At 40.7% G+C, this 20,874-nt stretch overlaps 1 protein-coding gene across 2 annotated transcripts; it reads right to left on the reverse strand.

Annotated features, from left to right (window-relative positions):
• Positions 1–137: 137 nt before the first annotated feature.
• lrit1a (leucine-rich repeat, immunoglobulin-like and transmembrane domains 1a) lies at positions 138–10,645 on the reverse strand. 2 transcript variants are annotated; one of them, XM_048563693.2, is made up of 4 exons: positions 10,423–10,645; positions 8,365–8,837; positions 4,926–5,231; positions 138–2,335 (listed from the first exon to the last, which is right to left on the reverse strand). In XM_048563693.2, the coding sequence occupies exons 1-4, from the start codon at positions 10,542–10,544 to the stop codon at positions 1,266–1,268; spliced, it is 1,971 nt and encodes a 656-aa protein (XP_048419650.1). In that variant the 5' UTR covers positions 10,545–10,645; the 3' UTR covers positions 138–1,265. The 2 variants fall into 2 exon arrangements, with proteins under 2 accessions (XP_048419650.1, XP_048419652.1); XM_048563695.2 differs by lacking the exon at positions 4,926–5,231.
• Positions 10,646–20,874: the final 10,229 nt, after the last annotated feature.

Genomic DNA, 20,874 nt, shown 5'->3' on the forward strand with positions numbered 1-20,874 from the left:
AAACAGCCCAATTAATATTTTACCCAAACTGGCATAGTTCTGCACAAAGTTGTTTGAAGATCAGACTTTCCATTTTTCGTACTGTAATAAACAAGCTAAACATTTCAATGAAGAGGACCACTCGTTTCAGATATTACTGGGATTCTAACATTTATTGTACAGATGATATGTGTGGGTTAGCTGAACAGCAAATGTTCAAATGTTCTGATCCAATTATAAAATGCACTTTCAAAATAATTTCTTTCATCAATACAACAGAACTGTACAAAAGAAAGCAGTAAGCATTTTTGAAAATCATCCACATACCGAATTGTTACATAACAACATAAACGAAACACACAACTGTCATGCAACAGAAGTACAATGGTAATGTTAAAACTCTTGCTATCTATTCTGCTACATAAAGCTTTTCTTAGCCAAGGCATGCAGACAAGAACACTGAAACAACATCATAATGTGATATAGAAACAGGATAAAGAAAAGCTTATATCTATTGTTTGGAAGATGTATTGAATGGAACTTATTTCTTACAGAATGTAGGAGGATGTTCAAATGAATTAAGCAATGAATGAGTGTAGGGGTTAATATGGGCAGGGAAGCAGGAGCCTAGAGATTGGACTTTCACTAACAAGTTCAAATGGGTTGGGTTATACCACCCTTTGTTGAGTGTAATGTTCATAATATGATCTGGATCAATTTAACATATAGTTATCTAGAAATGTTACGCAAGCAGGTCCAAGGATGGTTGGTTTGGGATATGGAGAAAGATCCTATGGTACAGGTGAGGTTGAGGCACAGTGTTGGAGTCGACTGGAAGGAGATTCATTCAGCTTCGGGCTGTGTTATACAGTATTTGACTAGAAATGTGTGATATTGACACTGACTCTCCAAAATGGAAAGTCTTTGATTTCTTGAAGGTGATATTCTGTTGATCTTAAATTTGCAATCAAAAAATGCAGTGTTGAGTATGAGATTTATAGTTGCACTTTTCTACAAACCCTGGTGAAAGAGGCCATAATACTAACTGATGCACCATTCCTAAAATTTCTTCTAAACTGTATTGCCTTCACAAAGAGCACACAGATCATGGTTTATTGTTGCCTTAAACTTTCTGCCGTTGCATTGTCCAGATTGGAATTCTGGAGTATGGTGCTTAGATTTGATTGGCTTATTTGTTAGGAGAAGTGGTAAGAAGTTAGCTTCTTTTTTAAAGGTATGGCCATTTAGATGAACAAGTTTGATTGGTCCAAGTGGATATGGGTAGATCAGCAGAAATACTCATGCTGTTGTACTTCACTGTTTGTTGCTTCTTCAGAGTCTAAACTAGATCTTGGTGACAGAAGTCTGTTAGACTCATCTTTATCGTGGCGAGTCCGATACTCCCCTTCAGTGCTGCTGGGCTTGGGTCCTGTTGACAGGCTTTCAAATGTGACGCACGAGTCATTTTGGAAACTGTCTTCTGGCGGCTTAATCAGAAACTTTCTGCAGCGCCTCTTCAGGGCTCCACAGCAGACAATGAGAGTAAGAGGGACCACAATAACGCAGGCCACAGTGATCACCACCAGGTTAATAAGTTTCTGAGTCCCACTCGCATTTGCTACCTCATCTGTGGAGAAAATCACACACTGCTCCTTCTTGGGAATGAGACCTTTGAGACAAATACAAACAATATACTTGGTCTGTGGCATTAAGCCATCAATGGTGATTTTGGTCTTTCCAGGCCCTACATTTATTCTTTGCATTTTCCTTTCTCCAAAAGTGGTATAAAGAATGCTAAAAATTGTGATGTTTGTAGCCTTTAGAGATCTCCAAGCCAGGGAAACACTATGATAGGTGCCCCCTAAAACTCTTACAGTTCTGACCAGACAGTCTGCTTCTGGCTGTGTTGAAGAAGGAATGGATGTAATATTGTCAGAATCATCAACACTTCTTCGCCTTTCCCGTAAGCCACTGACTTGTGGAGGATCCATGCTCTGTGAAACAATTTCTGGTGCTTCTTCATTTGGTTTAATCCAGTGGTTACACGTGAGAAAGTAATCAGTCCCATTTATAATATGAGAGCTCCTTCGTAACTCCCTTGGTGATATTGTGGTGCTCAATGCACTCACATACCTGGCCATTAGTTTCCTCATTTTTATGAGGCACATTCTTTTGGATGTGGTTCTGATTGGTGCCAGTGCAATGGTAGAGTTCACCACGAGAAGAGAAATCGAAGCATTTGATGTACCCACCAGATTATTAGCTCTGCACAAATATATTCCAGAATCCTGATGGGATGCAGTTGATAGATGGAGTGTAGACCACTTTAATCTCTCATGAGAATTGTCCTGCATCACTGTAAAACACAATAGTTGCAGCATACATCATTATATTTGAGATAGAAAAACATAGTGTTTTCTTTGGATTAATAATTTAAACTATTTAAATATGCCTGCTGTGTTTCCTCATCAATCTGTGTGGTCAAGAGAAATGGCTGACAGATTTTGCAACTCTCCAGTACAGATGCAAAATAATCTTAAAAGAGAGAAAAAGACTTGCTTGTCATGATGGGTTCTTCTGTCTTGAAGGCTAAAATTTGCTACGAACAATTGTACTTTGATTGGCATTATAAATTTTCAAGATCAATCACAGAATTATTACAGTACGGGAGAACACCATTCAGTCCATCTTGTCTGTGCCAGCTCTCTAAATGGCCGATTCACTGTGCCATTCTCCTGCAATCTCCCGGTGACTCTGCACATTGTTCCTTTTCAAATAACTATCTAATTCCCTTCTGAATGTGTCCATCACACTCTCAGACAGTGGAGTCCAGAACCTAGCCACTCACTGCAAGAAAAATATTTTTGTCATATCATACCATTTTTGTTTTTTTTCTCACTAATTACTTTAAATCTGTTCCATTTCCATCCTCGATCCTTTCATGAATGGGAGCAATTTCTCTTTACTTACTCTGTCTTGAGCTGTCTTGATTTTGAATACTTCAAAGTGATCTCTTAACATCACTTTTCCAAGCAAAATAGTGCCAGTTTCTCCAACGCATCTTCATAATTGCCCTTGTCCCTGTAACCATTTCAGTAAACTTCCTCTGTGCACTCGCCAATGTCTTCACGTTTTTTTCTAAAGTGCAGTGCCCAGAACTAGGCGCAATATTTAAGCAGAAGCCAAACTAGTGTCTTACATAAGTTCAATATAACTTCCTTACTCTTATACACTATGCCCCCTTAATAGAGCCTCATATACTGGATGTTCTATTTCCTGCTGTCTCAACCTCTCCTGCCACATTTATGATTTGTGCGTATTTGCATGCAGGACCCTTTACTCTTATTTTCCCTTTAGTGTTATTTCCCTTATTTTATATTGGCTCTTCATGTTCTTCTACCAAACTCTATCACCCCACATTCTCCACGTTGAACATAATCACATTGCACACTACAACATGATCTCCTTCATTGTTTAAATGCTTTCAAGTTCCATATTATTTGTGAATTTTGAAATTGTGCCCTATATACTGCATAATTAGGAAGCTAATATTTATCAGGAAATGCTAAACTCCCAACACTGGCCTTGGGGGCTTTCACTAAAAACCTTCCTGGAGTTATTTTCTGTTTCCTGTCAGTCAGCCAATATGATAGCTTAAATGTGCCACCTCAATCCACCTACTAATTGGGGTTTTTAGTAAACTCACTCACAGAATTGGGTGTTGCAGGCTGGACCAGCATTTATTGCTCGTCCCTAATTGTCTTTGAGAAGGTAGTTGTGAGTTCTTGAACAGTGGTCTTAAAAAGACATATCAAGAAGGCAGCTACAAATGACTGACAGATGGATTTCATATTAATGTACATTGCTTTACACAACAGAATTTCAGGACCTTGATTAACTGCCATAGCTTACATAGTTCACAACATTTAACAGACAAGTTATTGCAGGCAATCTATAGGAAGTGAATTAAGAGTTCTGGAACCCAGATATGTAGATAGAGTTAAGATACAAATTAGTCATGAGCATGAATGTCCTATTCACGTTCCAATGCCCCTACAAGAAATTACAAACTTAATCCTACTTAGTTGCGCTAATCTAAGAAATATCAAAGTTTAATGTAAAGGAAAAGCTTATCAGGAACAGAAAAAAATGAACATTTGCCTGTCAGAAGCATTCTGAAGTGAATTTTAAAGTAATGCAGTGTTTATGGACATATAAAACACATGGATTATGCAATATAAGATGGACAACTAGATGGATGACAATATTTTATGGGGGGGCAATCAACTTTAAATTATAAGAGCAAATCTAAATGTTTTAAATCTATCTGAAGCTAGATCCTTCTCTTTTGGTTACAGTAACATGCCCACATAGTTCATGAGATCTATTTTTGATCTATATTTTTTCAATATACATACTGGCGTTTTTAATATTATTCATTCATGGGTTGAGGGCATCACTGGCTAGGCGAGCATGTATTCCCCATCCCTAATTGCCCAGAGGCCAGCTAAGAGTCAATGACATTGCTGTGGGTCTGGAGTTGCATGTAGGCCAGACCAGGTAAGGATGTCAGTTTCCTTCCCTAAAGGACATTAGTGAACCAACAATTGATTATGGATTAATGGCTATCATTAGACACTTAATTCCAAATGTTCATTGAATTCAAATCCCACCATCTGCCATGCCTGGAACATTGCCTGGGTCTCTGGATTAACAGTACAGCGATAATACCACTAGGCCATTGCCTCCCCATAATCATGGCTATAATCAATGCATCAACCCCCTTAGTGACAGGTTACCAAACACTGTTTATTGAGATTTAGTGTAAGAAAGTAAAAGTTGTGACATATTGGACCTTGATGCTTCCCTAGTATCACAGTTTAGTTTTTTTAACTAAAAACCAGTTGAAAAATGATTTTATTTGACTTCAGTGACCAGAGACTCACCTGTTCCATTCAACAGGATATTATCTAGTCTACTCCAGCTAATTTCAGGGATGGGAACCCCTGTAGCAACACAATATAGAGAGACAATTCTTCCTATGACTGTGGTTATTTTACTTTCCGCAGCTTGAATTGTTGGACTTTGGCACTTTTTTAGCTTGATGCTGCTGATTAGAGATCCAGAGAGATTTTCTGGCCATGAGCACATTAATCCAGGGTCCATCAAAGCTGTAGTAGAATTATTCGTCTGGACCAAATGAACCAGTTCTGACAATCTGCAGTCACATTCCCAGGGGTTGTCATGTAGTCCTATTGAAGGGAATAAGTGTATATTTCATTGAGGTGAAGAACTGCAAAAACATTATGAATCTAATCTGTTAGGTTCTAACTTAGGTTTTATTGGTAGAGGGGTTGAGTTTCGGAGCCATGAGGTCATGTTGCAGCTGTACAAAACTCCAGTGCGGCCACACTTGGAGTATTGCGTACAGTTCTGGTCGCCACATTATAGGAAGGATGTGGAAGCATTAGAAAAGGTGCAGAGGAGATTTACCAGGATGTTGCCTGATATGGAGGGGAAGTCTTATGAGGAAAGGCTGAGGTACTTGAGGCTGTTTTCTTTAGAGAGAAGAAGGTTAAGAGACGCCTTAATAGAGACATACAAGATGATCAGAGGATGAGATAGGGTGGACAGTGAGAGCCTTTTTCCTCGGATGGTGATGGCTAGCATGAGGGGGCATAGCTTTAAATTGAGGGGTGATAGATATAGGACAGAAGTCTGAGGTAGGTTCTTAACTCAGAGATTGGTAAGGGCATGTAGTGCCTTGCCTACTACAGTAGTAGACTCGTTAACTTTAAGGGCATTTAAATGGTCATTGGATAAACATATGGATGATAATGGAATAGTGTAGGTTAGACAGGCTTCAGGTTGGTTTTACAGGTTGGCGCAACATTGAGGGTCGAGGGGCCTGTACTGCGCTGTGATGTTCTATGTTCTGTGTTAGATATAAATTCTTCCATTTTGGAACATATTTATTTTAAATATGCAAAATACACACTCTTTAATTGTTGATTCTGACTGTACAGTATGATTTTCAGCTCTTGTGTAGTTTCGATGTGAGGTATTATCCAAGGGTATGATCCCACAGCTTATGGCAATCCAAGGAATCAATCAGTCATCATGAAGTGAGGCTCAGTAAAATATTACTCTGTGGAGGGTAACAGCCAACTTCTGTGATATCCTCACCAAGTGCGCATTTGTGTCTTTTCCAAAACACTAATAAGAAGCAGAAAACCAAGCTGATATTTACTCTGGCAGGGAACACCATGCTCAGTTGCACTATTCTCATTTCCACATTACTTGAGAATTGCAAACTCATCACCTGAAAACCACTAAAGTTCCTGTATGATTAAATATTCTATTCCCCCACCACACACCAACAAATAACACAACAGAAGAATACCAAATTAGCTGGAAATGCAGGTTGTGAGAGGGGTCCAGAGAATTTACAGAGAGATATTGATATGTTAAGTAAATGGGCGAGAAGTTGGTAAACGAAGCATAACGAATGCAAAGTTGTTCATTTTGAAAGGGAAAGCGAAAGAACAGAACATTATTTAAATGGGAAAAACTGCAGAAAGTTATTACACAGAGGGACTTGGGGATACCTGCACATGAATGTAGAAAACTAGCACACAGCTGCAGCAGGTAATCAGGAAGACTGATGGACTGTTGGCCCTTATGTCAAGGGGGCTGTTGTATAGAGTGGGGAATTTTTATTACAACTGTACAAGGTGCCTATGAGACCACATCTGGGATAAAGTGAGCAGTTTCAATTCCCTCATTTGAGAAGATATATAATTTCATTAGAGGCAGCTTGGTGGATGTTCACTGGGATAATCCCTGGTCTGAAGCAAAGGTTAAACAGGTTGGGATTCTACGCTCTGGAGTTGAGAAGAATGAGAGGTGATTTCATTGAAACACATAGGATTCTTAAGAGGCTCTACCGGGTAAATGTTTAGAGGATGTTTCTTCACATGGGAGAGTTTAGGACCATAGGGTTTAGCCTCGTGATAAACAGGCTCCAATTTAAGACTGAGATGAGGTGGAATTTCTTCACTCAGAAGATTTTGAGTCTTTGGAACTCCTGGCCAGAGACAGTTGTGGGACAATGTCCTTTTGTATATTTAAGGCTGAGATAGATAGATTCATGATCAGGAGGGGAATAAAGTGTTATGGGAAAGAGCAAGAAAGTTGGTGTGAGGACGGGTGGGTCAGTCATGATACTATTAAATAGTGGAGCAGGCTCAAGGGGCCAAATGGCCTACATCTGCTCCTATTTCTTATTGTGTTAGGAAAGTTGTGTAACACAGAGTCTTAAGGTGGTTAAGTAAACTAATAATATGGTCCCTATATTCATTTACTCATTTCTGTTCCTAAAGAATTAATAAGCGAAGCAACTAAAATTCTACACAAACTGATACAACCTGTTTTTTTTAATGTTGTCTTAAGTTGCTAATTTTATAATATCAATTTGTTTATTTGTAATTTAAAGTACAATAACAGCAAGCATTGACATTTGCCATGGAAGGGTATGAGATTTTAATGGATTTTACGTGTATATTCCCTCTTCTGTTGAGGATAGATCCTTGAAAAGCGAAACGCTATAAATAGGTATATATTTGAAATTAGGAGTCCAATTAATTTACACTGTGGTAAATCTGAATATACTGGTTATACTGTACAGGAAAGCATATATTATTGCAAAACACGTTTTTATGTATCAGCAATTGAACACAGTCCTGATAGATTCTTTGGGGTGTCCTGAACTGTGATGAATAAAGCTTGTGGAGTATATAATTACCACAATATTGTCCTATTATTTTGCATTGCAGAGGTGTTTGCCCTTGCTGTTTGTTATGGGCCACCATACCAGGTATGACATTTGTTTCAGCAGCGCTTTATGCAAACACAAGGATAACCTCAAATTAAAAACACATTGCACCAGCAATTGGTTAAAACTCATAGATAACAAAAATAAGGCAACTAGCTTGAAGTAAAAAAAAAACAACTTATTAACATGTAGGTGGAAGTAAAATAATTGAGCTGAACCAAAATTACTGTTAATAATTGCAGGGTAATGGTAAACGATTCAAAGTAAAGATGTTGATGTGAGTGTATATCAGAAAGACACTTGCTATGGTGAAAAACAAGTATATCATGGAGGAATGTTACATTTCTGTTATTACATGTGACATTGCAGCTTTCTACAAAATTGTTAAATTAAGAAGAAACTAATCACCAATTGAAGTGTATTATTTTAATAGAGGTTTATGTCAATAATTCAGCTAAAGATTTACCTTATATTGGAATAAAATATTATTGATGGGTTTGTTTACAAACGATTCTACTGAACAAAAAAGATAGGGCATTCTTCATTCTCACCTACGATAAGTTTTGAACTGTTAGTTGATGAAGATGCGCAGGGCACCTTTGGAGGAGTCAGCCATGTTGAAATCACTTTGGAAGACAGGGTAGTCAGCCTGTTTCCTGATAAATCCAAGTAGGTAATATTTCTGAAATAAGTGGCTGCTTGGCTGGGGAATGATTGAAGAACGTTGCCATGTAAGTCAAGGAGCCAGAGTTGTGGCAAGTAAGAAAGGGTTTCCCATGGAAAAGTTGCAAGTGCATTTCTATCGAGATGAAGTTCCCTCAGACCAATCACACCCTGCAGACTTGTTCTGTCGAAGCTGCTGATGGAGTTACTGGACAGCCGAAGGCACTCCAGACTGGAGATAGAAGAGAAAGCTTGGGTGGAAATTTGTTTAATTAATGTTTTCTCAATTACTAGTTTCACTGTTTCAGCTGGAACATTGTTTGGAATCAGGGTCATTTCAGGATCATTACAAAGCACAGCCCTGAAAGTAAAGAAAATCTCTTGTTAGTTCAATTATTCATTAGTTGCTACAACTTACCAAACTTCTAAGCTGCAGAGAAAACAACATGGTAATTTGTGTCGCTGGTTATTTGATTCCTTGTTTGTGATCCAGACTTCTCCCATCTTTTCTTGAAAACTGCTAAGACGCTGTGAGTGTTATCAATTCTTCTGTAATATGCCTGAGTAATTCGGTCTAGGCAGTGAGTGGCAGGCAGTTGTTCTACTGTGAAAAGCAAGGGTTATGAGAGCACACTCAGGTCCTCGTCATACCACAGATAGTAGGAACTACTGATGCTGGAGAATCTGAGATAGCATGATGTAGAGCTGGATGAACACAGCAGACCAAGCAGCATCAGAGGAGCAGGTCTTGACCCGAAAAGTCAAACTTTCCTGCTCCTCTGATGCTGCTTGGCCTGCTGTGTTCATCCAGCTTCACGCCGTGTTATCCTCGTCATACCAGTAATTTTTCTATTGCTGAAGGGAAGAAAAAGACGCCTGACTGATTTAGCCCTCCCGATTCCTCGATACCAGTGGTGTTGCTCTCACTCCAGCCTTAGCTGAAATTTGGCACTGGTCTGGCTTCATTACTTACTGAAGAACATTGGTCCAAAAAGTATCACTGCTCTGCAGGTAGCCCTTCTGCTGCTCAGAGCCAGGGGCAGACAGATATTCTCTTACACCAAGCATTACTGAGGCATGAATGACAGGAAATGTAACATAGGAAGTACTTCTATCACTTAGGAGTAGCTGTACTAATCTTGATTTAACTTCAGCTGAAAAATGTGAGCAACAGCAATGACAAGTCAAGAATCGTTCTCAAAGAAATTTTTTTAACATATTCCATTTGATTTACTGCACCTGAATAAACAATCTAGTTCAATTTTCTTTACCTTCTCTTAACTTTATCATTTACCATCAAATGTAATGCATGTATTTATCAGTAATATGCACTTTGAAGAAGAATCAAAATGCAAGTTATCTTAATGAAGAGATAACGGAGCCTCACTTTCTGAAGAGATGGAAATGTTTTGACTGATAACATACTAATTCATGAGGTTGACAGCTTGGAAGAAATGACTTCAGGCTTGTAACCAACCAAAGAACTATATAATAATTTCCTGAATTAAATACGATTTTAAATTTAAGATTTTCTTTTATTATAGACAATGCAGATAAGGAGTAAAAATTGTATTGTAGAATAAAATTCAATGTTAAATAATAAATATTGAGGAAATTGGAATACAGAAAAGTTATCTTCTGTGGTTTATTTGAGCATTGTAAAATAGTTCCAAAAATACGCAATAATATTCTACAATTTACCTCATTACGAAATATGTACATTGATATTATGCCTGTTGCTGCATCATACAGTCACTAGAAATCAATTAGAAAAACACAGCCAAAATTAATCTCTTTGGAAGTAAATATGTTGAACTTTGGAAATGATGAATTAAGTGCGAGGAATCTCAGAAAGGACAATTTCAATTATACAATTATACAGTTTCAGTCATAAAAGAACTAGACGTCGCTCCTAATTTAAAGCCAAAGTTGAAATGCTGAGATACCTTGTCATGAGTTCACCACTGTAACTCTGGAAAGTGCAGATGCATTGGGAAGGACACAAGCAGAAAGTCACAGACAGATCTCCAAAACACAAAAAGCAAAGCATCCAAATGTTGGGTGACATTTTCTCTGCTCCTCATAGCACTGGTGATCTGAAAGACTGCTGCTTAACACAGCTCCAGCAACATTTCTGTCTTTGTGGCTCACAATCCCAAAGTCCTCAGCTGCTACAGTGAATCCTGAGATGAAAAAGGATAGAAAGGGATTAAAAAGGGCTTTCTGCTGTCATGAGAATGGTACATAGACTGGGCACAATCGGGAGATATTATACTGAGAGAGCTAACATGTAAGGATGTGGATTATCCTGGATTGTTTTCTTTTCTTTAAATGCAAGTGTATTTGTTTGCACGGAGGTTAAGTGCATTGTATCATTCAATAGGATACCTTTGCAGGAGGGTAGGAATAGACTGAGTGATCTATTTAGGTGAAGTACAACTCTACATTGGTGTTGATGAACCAATGGTTTACTTCAGTGTTATACCATTCAATGATTCCAAAATAAAAATCATGTTAAGTGTTAAATATTTAATTGTTAAATGGAAAAGGCAGTTAAATTTTGATGAAGCCAAAGGTAAATGCTGAGGCCAGTATAGTATGCATTCCCCCCAATCCACATCTGTTATTAGGTTTCAAAAAAGCACCATGCATGTTCAGTCCAAGACTCACACAATGCTTAAAGTGTGTTGGAGATTAAACCTCATGCATTCTGAGCAGGTTGATTAAAATAACTGAAACTGATGGAGAACACTCTTGTGGTGAATTGATAGTATCCCTACCTCTAAGTCATGAGGCCTGGGTTCAAGTTCCAGGGGGTGTGTCATCATATCTTTAATTCAGGCTAAATAAAAATGCTTGAAACCCGGTGGAGGAAAGGATATCTGGGGCATGTGCTCGTGGAAAATCATTTAAAAAGTAAATTCACTGCAAGGTGAGTGCAATAGGCCTTCTAAAAACCCTTTCTGGACTGCTACTTTTTCCCATCTGGACCATTAGGCTTCTATGAACCCGAGCGTCAGGAATTATTTTGCCACAACCTTCAAAGGGAACAAGGGCTGGGCAATGTATCTGGCCTGAACATCCTATGAACAAATAAAGAATGTAAGAATATATTTATTTGGAAGTGTTTGCCACTAGGAAACCTTCAAGGTGAGATGTCCAGTGGAAAAGGGACAAGTGATAATATGCCAGGACATTCAGGTTCCGGATGGGTACAGCATGCTCTTCTGTTTGCACCTACACCCCAACATCAATAAAGATGTAGGAAGTTCACCTTGGCGGACATTGGGAAGCGGAGGCTTTACATCTCAGTGATGTCTTCACTGCCAGCACTTTGAATGGCAATACAATGCGGTGTGACTCTCTGTCTAACCTTTTTCCTGAAGGGTCTCAGTAAGTGTACAATCTCATCATGGTATTGTGTGAAAAGTAGCATCCAATATGATCAGGAACCAATATGCCCTGTTTGCCTACAGGTATCAATGTACCATAGAGCATTTCTATGGGCTCTGTTAAACCGAAGAGGTAACTTCCCAGCAGTTGTATGTTTATATACTTACAACCCTGGATCTTTCTAAATCTCCACACATTGGCATCTTTCCACTTTGTGTAGATTTTATTTCTTTAGTTTTTTGTCAAATATAAGCCCTGACACGCATTAAAATGCATCTTACAAAATGTCTTTAAAATCGTTCATAGCGCTCTTTGCCAAATTGTTGGATTTTGTGTCAAGCAGCAAATATTAATATTGAGCTCCTAAAGTCCAAGTACAAATCATCATCTGTTCACAAACCTAGCTCTGGCTTTTTATGAGTCACAGTTTACATTTTATTTGGTTAACTTCATCTAAAGTATCCACTTTCTCCTATTACCTACAATAACTAAAACAGGTAAAAGGAGTACATATTGTTCAATCAATATGTTTTGATCACACAACTAGCCTCAAATTTTTTAATGAGCAAATCCCTTCCAGTACTCAGTGCAGGTGAATGGCCTGTCTCTGGTATGAACTCACTAGTGTGTCAGCAGGGTGGATGAATCAATGGATATCCTGCCACACAGGGAGCAGGTGAATGGCTTCTCCCCAGTGTGAGTTTGCTGGTGTACAGTGAGATGGCCTGACACAGTAAGTGCAGCTGAATGGCTTTTCCTCAGTGTTAATCTGCTGGTGTGTCAGCAGGGTAACCGACTGAATGAATCCCTTTCCACACGGAACAGGTAAATGGTTTCTCCTCATTGTGAATTTGCTGCTGTACAGTGAAGTTGTTTGACTGCCCAATCTTCTTTCCATAATCCCTGCAGCTGAATGGCCTCTCCTTAGTGTGAATCAGCCAGTGTTTCAGCAAGTTGGCTGACTTACTGAATCCTTTCCCACACACAGTGCAGCCTCTCTCCAGAGTGACTGTATTGACGAGTTTCCACTTGGGATGGGTAATTGAATCCCTTGCCACAGTCCCCACATTTCCATAGCTTTTCTATGTTGCCCCTATCCTTGTGTCTGTCTTTTGTCCGCAACATGTACGGTTTCTCTTGCAGTAAATGATGTGACTTATTTCAGGCTGTGCAATTGGTTCATGCTGTTTCCAGTCAGCTCGCTGGAACATTAACACTCATGTATTTATCTTGGTGTTTTTTCCAGTCACACTGATGTTTGAAATATTTTTCCAATGTTCAATCAGTGTCACAAATGACAACTCAAGTAATGATTTTCTTAATCTTGCCCCAATACTCAACCAGATTTGAAAACCCAAAACAAGTGATGATTCACAACCTTCACCATCTGTTATTTTGCAATTTATTGAAAGCATACTTGCTTTAATAAAATCTGATCTCTCTGAGATATAATGCAGAGATGGATTATCTTATACACATGATAGATTACATGAGCATTCCCAGAATATAATTGAATATTTTTGTCATTTGGCTCATACAAATACGTCTTATGTGAGTTCAGACCAATGGCCCTTTAATAATCAAATCATTGTTTGGCTGATGGCAGCATAGCTAAGTGCTTAAAACTAAATTAGCTGCCAATTTTTCCTGGCCATTTTTTCTTCCAAGGAAATGGAAAGTTCTGAAGCTAGATAAATCACCCAAACCTGATGGACTACCCTCCAGAGTTCTGAAGGAGATAGCTGCGGAGATAATAGGGGCATTGATGGTGATCTTTCTGGAATCATTGGAGTCAGGCAGGGTTCTAGAGGACTGGAAAATGGCTAATGTAACACCTCTGTTTAAAAAGGAGGTGAGGCAGAAGTCAGAAATCTGCAAGCTGGTTAGCCAACCTTTGGTTGTTCGTCAAATTTTAGAGTCCATTATGAAGAGTTAGAATATGGAGTACTTGGAAGTGCTTGGTAAAATAAAGCTGAGTCAGCATGGCTTTGTCAAGGGGTGGGATAGCCCAACAAATCTGTTAGAATTCTTTGAGATGGTAATGAGCAAGTTAGATAGAAGAGAGCCAGTGAATTTCCAGAAAGCAAGGTGCAGTGCAGGAGGCTGCTGAATCAGATAAGGACCCATGGTTTTAGGGTCAAGGTATTGATATGGATAGAGGTTTGGTCAAATTGCAGAAGGCAGAGAGTGAGATATAAAGGGGTCTTTTCAGGACGGCAGTTAGTAATTAATGGAGATCCACAGGGGTCTGTTCTTAGACCACAATTATTCACGTTATACATTAACAATCTGGATGAAGGAATTGAGGACATCACTGCTAAGTTTACTATTGACAGAAAGGTAGCTGGAGGGGCGGGTGGTATTGAAGAAGAGACGAGACTGCAGAGAGACTTGTACAGACTAGGAGAATGGGTAAAGAAGAGGCAGATGGAATACAATGAGAGAAAGTGTGAGGTTATGGACTTTGGTAGGAAGAATAGAGGCATAAATTAGTTTCTAAATGTGGAATGGCTTTGGAAATTTGAAGCTCAAAGGAATTTGGGAGTCCTAGTTCAGGGCTCTTTTAAGCTGTTTCCACCTTCAGGAGAGGCTCAAGAGCACAGCCTCGGAGTGAAGTGATGACCCTTTAGAACTGAGATAAGAAGGAACTTCTTCAGCCACAGGGCAGTTAATCTGTGGAACTCATTGCCACAGAAGCATGTGGAGGCCAAGTCATTGAATATATTCAAGACAGCGATAGATTCTTCATTAGTAAAGGGATCAAGGTTATGGGGAGATGGCAGGAGAATAAGATTGAAAATCGTATCTGCCATGATTGAATGTTGAAACATATGCGATGGACTGAATGGCCTAATTCTGTTCCAATATCTTAAGGTCTTTTGGTCTTATCATTTGTGGACCTCAGACAGAGGGAGCAGTATTGGGTCCAGCTGACAGAGGTGTTGTTGCTACCCAAGGGGGACTGAGGGGTTATCAAGTCAGGGTTGGACAGTTGTGGTGAGGAGAGGGGGCTAAGTCAAGACGTTTGAGGGAGTTGGAGTTGTAACTTCTGAGGAAGGGTCACCAGGCCCAAAATGTTAGCTTTGTTTTTTCCTTCACAGGTGCTGCCAGACCTGCTGAGCCTATCCAGCATTTTTGTTTTTGTCCACTTACATTCTGAAGCTGATTTGTCCAATAATACTATCAGATAGGATTATTAACACTTGGCAAAGCCAAATGCAAATTATTCATCTAATACCTCAGTCATGCCCCCTCCTTTCATATATAAATACCCTGTTTGGTTTCTAATCAACCTTAAGTCTTCTTTCACCATCGTTTTACCATTTATGTGCCTTTCAAAGACATTGGAATCCTGTTTTATGTAGGATGCCCATCAACTTCCATATTCCCACATCGCTTCACTCACTTGTTTTGTCACAACCCTATGAACCTACCATATTCGGCCCGCTTCTCAACAGCACTTTCCACGTGACATCCATCATAAGCAAAACTTTTTTTTGCCATAATTTCTACATCTTTTGAAATCCAGAAAGCTTTGAACTTGAGATAACAAGATGTGGAGCTGGATGAACACAGCAGGCCAAGCAGCATCAGAGGAGCAGGAAAGCTGATGTTTTGGGCTTAGACCCTTCTTCAGAAATTTGAGCTTTGAACTTGTTTGTCCCACCTTTCCATTTTGAAACAATTTTCCTTACCTTTTTTTCTTAATTGCTTCAATCAAGGGATATGGGTTTTGCTGGGCCACCATTTATTACCCATCACTAATCACCCTTGAGAATGCAGCGATGAGCTGACTTCTTGGATTACTGCAGTCCATGTGATGTGATCTGGAGGTTGAGTTAAATGCTACGGTTTTCACTGGGTTGGGGTGGTATAGTGCCAAGTTTAGGTTTGCAATGATAAGGTGGGTGAGGGGTTGGGGTAGCATGTGGTTCAGAGAATACGATGTCAGGTGATTGAGTGGATAATGCAGAAGATGGCTGAGGGGTAAGGTGGCAGCTCAGTGTCGTCTTCATTAGCAATTACTCACTAACAACTATAATTGTCTATCTCGGAAATTCCATGCCACTGGTTGTGGATTCTTTGGGACCTTATTGGGCTGATGAGCCTGATCCTTGAGCTGCATCTCCCACTACACATTTAGCAGGTGGAATTGGTCCTTGATGTCGAGATTACTGGCATTCCTTTCTCTAGTTCCTTTTCTGTCCTCAATGTTGCTGATGGGTGGGGTAGAGTGGGAGAGGGTTAAGTTGACAGGTGGATGAGGGCATAAAGTGGCAGTGGTTGAGGGTTGGGATGTTAGGCAGGTGAGGGGTCACGAGTGGCAGGCGGGTAAGTTTGAGGTGACAGGTCGGTGAAGGTTTGCATCCAAGGTAGGCAAAAATGTTGGTACATGGATGAATGAGTCGAGTAGATCATGGCGTGGCTACAGAGGGGAAATTCATGTTGAAGGAATTTGTCAAGGAAACCCATTTCAGGGCAGTTGAGTCCAAATGAGGCCAGGTCTGCTTAAGCAATTGATCTTAGGGATTGCTTTGAGGAACTGGAGGGTTCAGATATATGAGGGGATTGGGGTCTGGGTGAAGCTCCTCCTGTAGAATGTGGGAGGTAAGGGTCACCACTAGTGTCTCCACTGACTTCATCTGCGGGAAGTCCATCCAGCTCCAGCTCCTCAGAAACTGCATTAGGGAACTGGAGCTGGAGCTGGATGAGCTTCAGATCATTCGGGAGGCTGAGGGGGTAATTGAGAGGAGTTACAGGGAGGTACCCACACCACAGGTACAGGGAAAAGGTAGATTTGCTCCAGTCAGGGGACAGAAAGAGAACAGGCAGACAGTGCAGGGATCCCCTGTGGCCATTCCCCTCAATAAGAAGTATACCATTTTGGATACTGCTTGGGAGGATGACTTACTACAGCAAGCCACGGGGTACAGGTCTCTGGCACAGAGTCTGTCCCTGTTACTCAGAAGGGAAGGGGGGAGAAGAGGAGAGCAAAAGTCATTGGGGACTCCACAGTTAGGGGGACAGAAAGGAGATTCGGTGGGAACAAGAGAGACTCGCGGTTGGTGTGTTGCCTCCCAGGTGCCAGGGTCCATGATGTCTTGGATCGTGTTTTCGGGATCCTTAAGGTGGAGGGCGGGCAGCCCCAAGTCGTGGTCCACATAGGCAACAATGACATAGGTCAGAAAAGGGATGGGGATGTAAGGCAGAAATTCAAGGAGGTAGGGTGGAAGCTTAGAGCTAGAACAAATAGAGTTGTTATCTCTGGTTTGTTACCCATGCCATGTGCTAGCAAGGTGAGGAATAGGGAGAGAGAGCAGTTGAACACGTGGCTGCAGGGATGGTGCAGGAGGGAGGAATTCAAATACCTCGATAATTGGTGATCATTCTGGGGTAGGTGGGACCTCTACAAACAGGATGGTCTATGCCCGAACCAGAGGGGTACTGATATCCTGGGGGGGAAATTTGCTAGCCCTCTTCGGGACAGTTTAAACTAATTCAGCAGGGGGATGGGAACCTGAATTGTAGCTCCAGAGTACAGGAGGTTGAGATTGGAGATGTCATGAATAATGTTTCAAGGTCACAGGAGTGTACCGGCAGGCAGGAAGCTGGTTTGAAGTGTGTCTACTTCAATGCCAGGAGCATCCGGAATAAGGTGGGTGAACTTGCAGCATGGGTTGGTACCTGGGACTTTGATGTTGTGGCCTTTTTAGAGCCATGGATAGAGCAGGAACAGGAATGGTTGTTGCAGGTTGTGGGGTTTAGATGTTTCAGTAAGATCAGGGAAGGTGGTAAAAGAGGGGGAGGTGTGGCATTGTTAATCAAGGGCAGTATTACGGTGGCAGAAAGGATGATTGATGAGGACTCGTATACTGAGATAGTACGGGCTGACGTTAGAAACAGGAAAGGAGAGGTCACCCTGTTGGGAGTTTTCTAAAGGCCTCTGAAAAGTTCCAGAGCTGTAGAGGAAAGGATTACAAAGAAAGTTCTGGATAGGAGTGAAAGTAACAGGGTAGTTGTTATGGGGGCTTTAACTTTCCAAATATGGACTGAAAATGCTATAATTAGAGTACTTTAGATGGGTCAGTTTTTAATCCCATGTGCTCAGGAGGGTTTCCTGACACACTGTGTAGATAGGCCAACAAGAGGTGAGGCCACATTGGATTTGGTTCTGGGTAATGAACCAGGCCAAGTGTTAGATTTGGAGGTAGGTGAGCACTTTGGTGATAGTGACCACAATTCGGGTACGTTTACTTTAGCAATGGAAAGGGATGGGTATATACCGCAGGGCAAGAGTTAAAGCTGGGAGAAAGGCAATTATGAGGAGATTAGGCAAGATTTAGGGTGCATAGGATGGGGAAGGAAACTGCAGGGGTTGGGCACAATTGAAATGTGGAGCTTGTTCAAGGAACAGCTACTGCGTGTCCTTGATAAGTATGTGCCTATCAGGCAGGGAGGAAGTGGTCGAGTGGGGGAACCATGGTCTACTAAAGAAGTTGAATCTCTTGTCAAGAGGAAGAAGGAGACTTATGTAAAGATGAGGCACGAAGGCTCAGTTAGGGCGCTTGAGAGTTACAAGTTAGCCAGGAAGGACCTAAAGAGAGACCTAAGAAGAGCCGGGGGGGACATGAGAAGTTTTTGGCAGATAGGATCAAGGAAAACCCTAAAGCTTTCTATAGGTACGTCAGGAATAAAAGAATGACTAGAGTAAGATTAGGGCTAGTCAAGGACAGTAGTAGGAAGTTGTGCGTGGAGTCTGAAGAGATAGGGGAGGCACTAAATAAATATTTTTCATCAGTATCCACACAGGAAAAAGACAATGTTGTTGAGGAGAATACTGAGATACAAGCTACTAGACTAGACAGGATTGAGGTTCATAAGGAGGAGATGTTAGCAATTCTGGAAAGTGTGAAAATAGATAAGACACCTGGGCCAGACAGGATTTATCCTAGGATTCTCTGGGAAGCTAGGGGGGAAATTGCAGAGCCTTTGGCAGATCTTTATGTCATCATTGTCTACAGGAATAGTACCAGAAGACTGGAGGATAGCAAATGTTGTCCCCTTGTTCAAGAAGTGGAGTAGAGACAACCCTGGTAATTATAGACCAATGAGCCTTAATTTGTTTATGGGTAAAGTATTGGAAAGGATTATAAGAGATAAGATTTATCATCTAGAAAGGAATAATTTGATTAGGGATAGTCAACACCGTTTTGTGACGGAAAGGTCATGCCTCACAAACTTTATTGAGCTCTTTGAGAAGGTGACTAAACAGGTGGATGAGGCTAAAGCGGTTGATGTGGTGGATATGGATTTCAGTAAAGCATTTGATAAGTTTCCCCACGGTACGCTATTGCAGAAAATGCGGAGGCATGGGGTTGAGCGTGATTTTGTGGTTTGGATCAGAAGCTGGCTAGCTGTAAGAAGACAGAGGGTGGTGGCTGATGGGAAATGTTCATCCTAGAGTTCAGTTACTAGTGGTGTACCGCAAGGATCTGTTTTGGGGCCACTGCTGTTTGTCATTTTTATAAATGACCTGGATGAGGGCATAGAAGGATGGGTTAGTAAATTTGCAGAAGACACGAAAGTCAGTGGAGTTGTGGATAGTGCGGAAGGATGTTGCAGTTTACAGATGGACATAGATAAGCTGCAGAGCTGGGCTGAGAGGTTGCAAATGGAGTTTAATGCAGAAAAGTATGAGGTGATTCACTTTGTAAGGAGTAACAGGAACACAGAGTACTGAGCTAATGGTAAGATTCTTGGCAGTGTGGACAAGCAGAGAAAGCTCAGTGTCCATGTACATAGATCCCAGAAAGTTACCACCCAGGTTGATAGGGTCGTTAAAGAGGCGTACAGTGTGTTAGGTTTTATCGGTAGAGGGTTTGCGTTTTGGAACCATGAGGTCATGTTGCAGCTAATTATGTTCTAATTATCCATCGGAAATTTCAACTTCCAGTGTCATTCCCGGGAAATCACCTGCATCAGCATTTACACATAGTCCTTCTGATTATGAACAAAAACAAAGTTGCTGGAAAAGCTCAGCAGGTCTGGCAGCATCTGTGGAGGAGAATACAGAGTTAACATTTCGTGTCTGGTGACCCTTCCTCAGAACTGATGGTGGGTGGGAAAACGTCAGTCTATATGCAGAAACTAGGAAGGTGGGTGGGATAGGGAGTAAATGATAAGATAGAGCCCAAAGAGAGAGAAAGTTGGACAGGCAAAGGAGTTACTAACAAATCCTTCTGTTTATGTTGCTGCAGCAACTATTTCCCCCATTGGAATACCTTTCTATCTGGCAATCTGCACCTGAAACTCATCAACCCTATTTGTCACACTCCTTCATTCGCACATGTTGTGAGAAATTATTCTCAATGCAATATTGCCTTCCAGTCTGAACAATGATTTGATCTAAGCAGTCTGCAGTCTTTCAGCTGATTGACCTGAGGAGCAAAAATTGAATTGCTTAATCCTGAAATTGTATCCACCCTTGGAATACATTGTGGAGACTGGACCAAATTACCCTTAAGTCATTCACCATCTGGTTCGTCCATTCTTTTTTAGCAGTGTACTTCTTCACTGCTACCCCAACGACAGCAAAATGGCACAGACACATGATAGCATGGCCTTACATCCAAGTTACACTACAACAGAAGTGCGGCAGAAATGATCTGCAACCACCTCTTCCATCGGGGTCCTACTTTGCACAAGATGATAAACAACTATAAAGTTTGGTGAGAGAGCCATACACTAAAACACTAGCATTATTGAAAGTGTGTTGCATTTTGAAACTGCTGTGAGTGCAGTGGCAACATAGGATACAACAAACTCATTCTTCACTATCTGGCTACATTGGAACCGATTGCATTTCAATCAAATGAAACAGTGTAAATCATTTACAGATTAATTTAGACTGACCTGTTTGTTGATCTTTGTAACTATGGCAAGATAATTGACAAATTTAAGAGAAATGTTACTAAAGATCAGCTGTATATAAAAACAATACTGTG

Source organism: Stegostoma tigrinum, chromosome 37, assembly GCF_030684315.1.
Source record: "Stegostoma tigrinum isolate sSteTig4 chromosome 37, sSteTig4.hap1, whole genome shotgun sequence".
NCBI lineage: Eukaryota > Metazoa > Chordata > Chondrichthyes > Orectolobiformes > Stegostomatidae > Stegostoma > Stegostoma tigrinum.

Excerpts from the sequence above, each read along its gene's own strand:
- lrit1a (XM_048563693.2), bottom strand. The coding sequence starts at position 10,544 with ATGTCACCCAACATTTGGATGCTTTGCTTTTTGTGTTTTGGAGATCTG. Across the intron at positions 5,232-8,364 it reads CAGTTCAAAACTTATCGTAG|GACTACATGACAACCCCTGG; the intron begins GTGAGAATGAAG and ends TCCCTTCAATAG. Across the intron at positions 2,336-4,925 it reads TATCCTGTTGAATGGAACAG|TGATGCAGGACAATTCTCAT; the intron begins GTGAGTCTCTGG and ends TGTGTTTTACAG.